Source organism: Crocodylus porosus, unplaced genomic scaffold, assembly GCF_001723895.1.
Source record: "Crocodylus porosus isolate Cpor-Errol unplaced genomic scaffold, CroPor_comp1, whole genome shotgun sequence".
In the NCBI taxonomy this organism is placed as follows: domain Eukaryota; kingdom Metazoa; phylum Chordata; order Crocodylia; family Crocodylidae; genus Crocodylus; species Crocodylus porosus.
Window position 1 is genome coordinate 31,174,333 of NW_017728951.1, and position 8,625 is coordinate 31,182,957.

The 8,625-nt window shown below is 41.8% G+C and overlaps 1 protein-coding gene across 1 annotated transcript in view; it reads right to left on the bottom strand.

Moving 5' to 3' along the window:
• Positions 1-8,625, bottom strand: part of TNKS2 (tankyrase 2) — a gene marked incomplete at its 5' end in the record, with an annotated part of 57,046 nt that overhangs the window by 4,895 nt on the left and 43,526 nt on the right. The window contains 3 exons of the mRNA XM_019555520.1: positions 875-1,061; positions 3,768-3,873; positions 5,571-5,645. Coding sequence (XP_019411065.1) covers positions 875-1,061; positions 3,768-3,873; positions 5,571-5,645 — 368 coding nt within the window. The remainder of the gene's footprint in view (positions 1-874; positions 1,062-3,767; positions 3,874-5,570; positions 5,646-8,625) is intronic.

Consider the following 8,625-nt stretch of genomic DNA (forward strand, 5'->3'; position numbering starts at 1 on the left):
GGGGGAGAAACACTTCAGTTTTCTCCATGCTCCTCCCTGCTCTGCATGGTCTCTCCCCTGCACCCCTACTACTTCCAGTCTCCCCATAGCTACTCACCTCATGCTGTAAGCCCCCTCCCCCACTCCATGACCCATGGTCTGCCCTAGGCTGGTACTCAAATCTAAGACAAGGCTTTTTTCCACACCTATGCTGTTTGGAGGGGGGCAATTAGTCTTGGATTTGAGTAAAAATAGTAATGGACATTTTACAGAATAAGGTCATACTCCAAAACCTAGAAACAAGCAGAATGGGAGGCTGCATAAGTCTGCCACACCACACCGCAAAGCACTAAAGATCAACATCCAAAAATGAAATGAGTGTCACCTAAGCCTTACTAAACTCAGCCCAAAAAAATGTCAAGATGGCCATACTTCTGGTTTATCTAGGTGAAATGTCTCACTCCCTGTATCAGGCACAGAAGGCATATGAAACCTGAACAGAATGCAGGTATACTGCCAGTCTAGAAAGTATCTGGGTTTGTATATTGTATGGCAGGAAAGAAGGGACTGATTACTTTTCACTTTACCTTTCATACATACGCATTTCTACATTCCCTTAGCTTTTTTTGATTTCCAGGCTAAATAAACCTAGTTCTTGGGGCCTGTAAGCAGACAAATTCAGGTAATGCCTTTAAACATCTTCAGCATTAAGTTTCTTAAAGCTTTGTGAAAGACTGGCAGCCAAAACTCATGTCAGCACTAGCTGCTTTAACTGTTAGTACATGCTGAGTAGGTACACCTACTGAGTTAGTATTTTGGCCTGCTACATTTGATTGTACCCCACAACATCCAACTGCTTTGCATGAACAGATTCAGCAACAGCTTTCCAACTCACCTGTGGCAGACATAACAAGAACGGTCTTTGTGAACTGGGCATCCAGTGCCGCCTCCAATTCCATACACATACTGATTACTTTTAGAAGAGTTTTCAGCGAAATATATCCCAGCTCCAAACATCCCACCGATGTAGGCATGTCTCTCATCAAAGCCTTTATGTATAATTGCATTCACAAATGGGGAGCCTAACGGAAAGTTAAAATGAAGTACAACAAGAGTGGTCAGAAAAGAATTCTGGCTTACACAAGTCTGTCATCAGTTTAGGTTTGCTGCAAGCTTCTTCAGCCTTGGGAGTTATTGCTATGGTAAATGTATTAACAATAGGAAAGAAACTGCCAGAAACATGATCCCTGACAACTGAATCTCAGAAAAGATACCATGTTTTACAAATCTTTACATAGTTATAGAAAATTAGTGTTGGAAGGGATCTCAGTAGGTCATCTAGACCAATCCCCTGTGTAAAAAAAAAAAAAAGAAGCAAGACTGATACATCTATATTATCCCAGCCAAGGTTTTGTCTAGCCGGGTCTTAAAAACCTCCAAGGATGGAGATCCACCACCTCTCTGGGTTACCTGTTCCAGTGCTTTATCATCCTCCCACTGGGAAAGTTTCCTTACTATCTAACCTATACCTCCCTTGCTGCAACTTGAGACCATTGCTCATTGATCTGTCATCTGCCACCACTGAGAACAGTCTTGCTCCATCCTCCTTGGAACCACCCTTCAGGTAATCCAAGGCTGCTATTGAATTCCCTCTCAGTCTTCTCTTCTTCAGACTAAATAAGCCCAGTTCCCTCATCTTCTCCTCAAGGTTAAGTATAGACAGTCAAAAACTCTGAGGCTAAACTGATTCAATCTTCGCAGGTTACTCTAGATTGTGGAGATAGAACCAATAAGTAAGTGAACAGATATATAACCACATGCCTGCAATGGCCCAGGCCAGATGCTAGAGGGTGCTAGAGGACACTGCCCTGCTCAGCAGGAGCAGACAGCTTAGGCTAAGGCTAGCCAGTCCACCCTGTGTGTGTGTTGGGGGGAGGGGAGTTGCAGGGAGGTGAAAAGTATCCTGGGATGCTGAGAATTGAACTTGAATCTGGAGGAGATCTGGGACAGAAGCTCAAAACTGATTTAGGTTAAATCAATTTAAAGTCTGATACAGCATCCATTCAGGTTTATCTTAAACCGGTTTTAGACATTTTGAAAGCACTTGATGTCCACTGAACTTTTGAAGTGGTTTCTGATCACTTGTACTGTATTTTTTTGTCCCTAGCCCCTAACCATTTTTGCTGTCCTCCACTGGACTCTCGCCAATTTGTCCACGTCCCTTCTCCAGTGGGGAGCCCAAAACTGGACACAGTACTCCAGCTGTGGCCTCACCAGTGCTGAATAGAGGGGAATAAATACTTCCCTTGATCTGCTGGCAATGCTTGTACTAATGCAGTCCAGTATACCGCTGGCTTTCTTTGCAAAAAGGCACACTGCTGGCACACATTCAGCTCATTGTCTACTATAACCCCTAGGTCCTTTTCTCGGAGCTGCTGCTTAGCCAGTTGGTCCCCAACTTGTACTGGTGCATAGGATTGTTCTGTTTTAAGTGCAGGACTTGGCACGTGTCTTTACTGAACCTCATGAGATTTCTTCTGGCCCAATTCTCCACTTTTTCACGGTCTCTCTGAATCCTAGCCCTATCCTCCAGTGTATCTACTACTCCCCACAGCTTGGTGTCATCTGCAAAACTTGGTGAGGGTACACTCCATCCCACCTTTCAAGTCAGTGTTGAAGATACTGACCAAAACTGGCCTCATGATGGACTCCTAAGCAATCCACTTGATACCCGCTGCCAACTAGATATTGAAACATTGATTACTACCCTTTAAGTCCTACAATCCACCCAGTTTTCTATGCACTTTACCAGTCCATTCATCCAAATGATATTTCCTTAGCCTGCTTGCAAGAACGTTGTGGAAGACTGCGTCAAAAGCCATGCTAAAGTCATCATTTTGGATCATCGTAAAAATAGCTAGCCTTAAAAGAAGTGTGTGTGTGTGTGTGTGTGTGTGTGTACACACACACACACACACACACACACACACACACAGAGAAAATACTAAAATTAGAGAAGTTTATGATCAAGTAACTGTCTTGATGTATATGCATGATGCAGAACTAAGGTTAGGCATACAGTCTTAACTCACATTTTGAATTTTGGTTAGTCCAAGAGACTCTCCTAACCTATTTTTTTTAATTAACAAATTCCATGTTAAAATAGCACTGAACTATCTTACTTCAAGTAACTTACAAGCTCTGTGGCAAGAAGCTGTTCAGTTTTTACTTTCGTGAATGCAAGTAAGTTTTTCATGACACAGCTAACATAGCCACTTAGTGAAGCAGAATAAACTGTCCTTTTTCCATGTCTAGGAGATTATTTTCAATAGATTAAAACTATCAACAAAAAACCAAATCTTTACTGAAATTCAAGAAAGTACTTCTGGAAAAAAAGCTGGCTTGCCAAAAGTAAGTGTACTCTGTGCCTCCAATAATCTGGCTATCTGACCAATAATAGCAAGAATTTAACCAGTTACAGAAGTATTATTTTCTCCTCTTCCCATCCACTTTAAACTCTGAACTGCTTTTGCTGCAACTTTAAAGTCATATCTGGATACACACAAAGCTACATGCTGAAGGGATCCAAAATGTACAGAAGATACTGAAAAAGGTAGTTTAAGTTACAGTGATGGATTCAAAACTGGTAACAAAGTTGCAACACATTTAGGAACAAACTAGCTTTAATTTATTTTATTATTGATGATTGAAAGACAAGAAAGAAAACCATTCTCCTCAAGCATAACAGAACTGAAAATGGAAGAAAATTTGAAAATCAAAGACCTTACCATGAAACAACATCCTTTCATTAGCATGGTTATGGTTTTCTTCAGAAACTTCTTTTCTCCTATGAGTATATCTTTCCCATAGTTTTTTGTTGCACACTTTTTGAATCTGAAACAAATCTGAATCTAAATTCCATTTTTTCAGACAACATCTATTATTTGCTTTTTTACTTGACTGACATTTGGATATACAGTAGTTTTACCAGAACAGAACCATCCCAAATGGTCACTTACACATGGGATGTTTAAGTTTTAAGAAAAGAAAGAGAATGAGGAGGATCTAGTTCTTCTAGTTTGACAGAATAAATTTAACTTCCACCATATAAAGCTAGGGTTGAAACCCATTATATTCTAAATCTCTGACAATCTTTTACCTTCTTTTGAATTTAATCAGTCCTAGTCACAGTTTATGATTTTTACTGGAAAGTTAAAAGAGTGCAATCCCTTTATTCCTGTTCACTTAAGTTTTGCTAAAATAATATTTTTCATCCAAAGAAAGTTTATTCCCCTGCTTCAAATCTTTAATAGACTCTCTTATGCCTTCCATATTACACTTGGGCTGCCTCATGTTCTTTTCCAAGACCATGCACAAATCCACCTCTCCCAATCCAAGTTTCCTGGCAGGAAGCGGTATGATTTTTTCAAAAAAGTCTGGGCTTTTTCATTTATGTTAAAAAGTATAAAGGAAAACTATGATTAAAATAGTGATTTAAATGTTAAATTAAATTCGAAATCATGATAATCTGTATGGTAGGGCTTAATTTACTATAACCTTTAGTATTTAAATTAGACAAATAGTTGTTATATGAATTAGCTCTCTTTGCATTTTAGCAAATTGAAGAGTGCTTCTTCTTAAATTATATAGTGAATCAAGAGGAAAAATATGTAACTTTCAATGTCAATTCATATTTTATAAATAGGTGGCAATATTACATACGTCATTAATTATCTACATTATTTTTAGTTTTTAATGTGGGGAAAATGTAAATACTAACATTTACTCAAATATATACATGCAGAAAAGCTTTTGCCCCATTTTCAGTTTAGCTAGTCCATCATCTTCATCAGGAGTACTTCATTTAAAATTGAGAAGCCAATGGAATCAAAAGAGTACAAATGGGAAATTTCTTGCCTGATAATATTCTTATCATTAACAGTATCTCCCCTAAGTGAGAAATACAAGCTATAAGCCATCTTGTCTACAGTTTCTGGGGCTATTCAGTGATGTAACAGTCCCCACTGCTTACATCTCCTTATTAGGCTTGTTGTCAGATTAATTCAAAGGTTAGGTAGAAACTGTAGAAACATAGTAACAAAAACTTCAAAGCCAATGAATAATCTATACACCCAAGCTTACTAGCCTATATGATAAATATATAAAAGTTAAAATTTTTCCCTTTGGCTAAAATCCTTTCTAGAGTGGGTAGAATTACAGAAGATACTGCTAGCAGGAATGAAATTATCTAATGCTAAATTTTCTATTCAACAATCCAACACTCTCACAATTTTGATACATATGACAAATAGCAAGTAGTAAACAAAGTGGAAAGGGACAAATATGTAAGGAGCACCTCCCCTGAAATAGGGAGCATCTTCCCCAAACAGGCAAGCTGTTTTTGGATCACTGAATACAAGAAGAATAACTGCTGCAAGGAGACCCCTTATAATTTTAAGTAAGGTGTTGCTATAGTGAAGATCTCCTTAGGGCCTGCCAAGGCTATTTTTACCTGTATAAATCAGAGTTATTCTCAGCCAAAAGTTCCAGAGCACATTCATCATTAAGAAGTTCAGAGGTCTGAATGGTACCTTTAGAATGTTGTATCTGTTGAAGACTCCACCAGCATGCCCACCATCTCTGTGCTCTCGGACTGTGCTCTGCATCTGAAGATTGAGACATTTAAGGCTATAAATGCTGAACAAACAAATACTCCAATATCAGCCTGTGGCATGAGTGTCACAAATGGCATAAGCAACTTCTGGGTGTGTGTGGCATGCAATAGATCAGGGAAAGGATAAACAGAACAGCAGCAGATAGGCCAGGAAGCAGAAAGAAAAGCAGCAGATCAGGCAGGGAGCATAGGGATGGGAACAGAAAACAAGGCAACAAATTGGGAATGGGAAGGGTATCAGAGTGGCACCTGGGGAGGGTGAGAGGCTAATGTGGCACCAAAAGCAGTGGGGCCAACCTGCCAAAAAAGGTTGGCTCCACTGCTTTAAACCATTCTAAAAGTTAGCACTGAATCCATGAAGAACAGATTTTGTGTTATTTCTACAGAAGCTCAATAGAACTCACATACTTTGCTTGAAAATAATATGACCCTGAATACAAGACAACCCCCTAATAATCAGATTCTGTATATGGAATACTTGTTACAATTTTCCAGGAATAGAATATTGAAGGTTTGACTTGAATTTATTCTTCTCCCACTGCTACAGCAGGGAAAATACATCTGGCAGGGAGTCAGGTAGCCCCTATGTTCTCTGCCTTTCCCCAGCAGCTTCTCCCCCGCCCCTATTGTTAGACCCTACTCTCCCTGAGCACATGGAAGTGAGAAGCAAATTTGAAAACACTGGCATTAAAACAAACATAGCTGTAGTAATTTGCACAGAGTACCCATAGACTTTCATAGTTGTTAGGGTTGGAAGGGACCTCAATAGATCATTCCCCATTCCCACCCTGGTCAGGAAAGAGCGCTGGTTCACTTATGAATCAATTCTGGATGAACTGTTACCTTCTTTGAAACTGCTGCAAGGTTTGGCACAGCTACTCCCGTAAATACATTTTTAAGCAGCACTTTGTACCAACTATGCATGATAAATCCAAAAGGCTCATGATTTACTATATAGTTCATGGGTTGGGCCCAGAGTCAACAGCATTTTAAGACATTATGATCCCATAGCTCAGCACTACTTAGTATGTGTGTGTACTCCATATACCCCCCAACGCAGAATCCATGTGCTAACTAGCCCCCAGCTCATGACTGGAACTGTGTATTCTAGTCATGAGTCCTGAAATCCTCTAAAAATTTGTATGCATATGAGATGCAGGGCAACCTGATCTGGCTCCACCTCATAAAGGATGGGGCTATGCCAATCATGTGAGCCAGGCTGAGAGATGGGTGACGGAAGGATTCTGGGTGAACTGTTTGGAGTCCCGTTTGGTGATGTTGCCCCAGACATTTAAGGCTGGGGAAGAAACAGGAATCTTTGGAAATGGGAAAGAAAGGCATGGCTCAGCTGTGGAAGTAAAGAAGAAACAGAAATTTATGTAATGTAGTGGCTCACTATGACTTGAAAAAGCATCAGTGCTGAGGGGAATTGCACTCAGATGGACTGCCTCCTGTGAGAGTCTCCAAATGCAAGACTCTCAGCTATACAATTTATGGTGACAAGGGATTGGTCTTGGGCAGGGTTGAGCAATTATTTTTGTTTGAGGGCTGCTTAATGAGCTTTGGTGAGCTATCAAGAGCCAAAAAAAGGTGGCCCCACTCCTTGGCAAGTGCTCTGCTCCCTGGCTGCCATCTTGGGACTGGAAGTCCCATCCCCTAAACACTTACCTTTGCTGCCAGAAGTCCTGCCCCTTGCCCCCAGAAGTACTGCTTTTTGGTAATGGCATTTGCCATCTTGGAACAGGAAAACCCCCCCAAATTATATAGTATAATTCAAACATTAGCACATGGACCAGGCAACCCAGGGGCAGTGGTGACAGCAGCAGAGCTGCAGCAAAGCCCAGCGCAGCACAGATGGCTACACTAAGAATTGCCCAGCAGCTGCAAGGGGGAGAGGCCACATTTCCCTTGCACTAAACAAGTTTCTGCCCAGCAGCCACTGCTGCACCTGAACAGGTGAGCTCGGAGGAGGTGTTGGGTGTGCCAGGTGCGGGCTGCATATGTGGGTCCCCACCAGTACGACGGGGCTGTGACCAGCAGTGGGCAGCAGCAGCCCTGAAGGAGCCACTGCTGCCTGGGCTGCCTAGGAAGGCAGTCCAGCCACAGAGCTGCCCCAGTCCCACTGCATGCCCAGAGGGCAGCAGGATGCACCACAGCCAGGTGGGACCAAGGGACCCACTGCAGGCCAGACAAAGCACCTTCATGGGCTGAATCCAGCCTGTAGGCCATATTTTGCCCACACCTTCTCTTGGATGTTCCCTCTAGCTTGCTCCTTTGGCCTTTTGGCCAGGGCCAAGTGAGACGAGGGGGCATCTGAACTCCAAGGCCTCTGGGCTTAGGGCTTGCACGTAGGATGCCTAACATGGATTTGGAAATATCTGAAGCCTCAGGCTGAAGAGTCTGGGAGGTAAGATACTTATTGGTAGTAGTGCCACAGACTTGAATAACTGAGCTCTGCTTCATGAACAGAATTCGGAACAGATTGGGCCGATTTTGCCTGAGACACAAATGCTGCTTAGACATGGAACTGGCCCCCACAAAACCCCCCTCAAATAAACCAGTGCTTTACTTTAAGCTTGGTGTGCCCCCACGTCAAGCACAGTGCATGCCCAGAAGAGGCACTGTCTTAGTCTGACCTGGCTCACCCAACGTCTGTATCGATTGCACACTTCGGTGGGCCTTTTTGGTGCTTTTACTTAACAGCTCTTTGAATAAGCTTTAGATAAAAGCACTAAAAGCCCTGCTGAAGCGCCCGATCTATACAGACACTAGGTTTTTTCATGTCTGTCAGCAGCCAAAATTTAAAAAAAAAAGTGTAGTTTCCCCATCAGCATGTCTGCGCAATACAGGGCATGCATTTTATAGTTATGCTTAGGGTTGGCAGCATTTAATCAACTGCATACATGGTTCCCCTTACTGAGCACATACTGCTTTTTACAGCATTTTAGCAATTGACAAATGTATCTAATGAG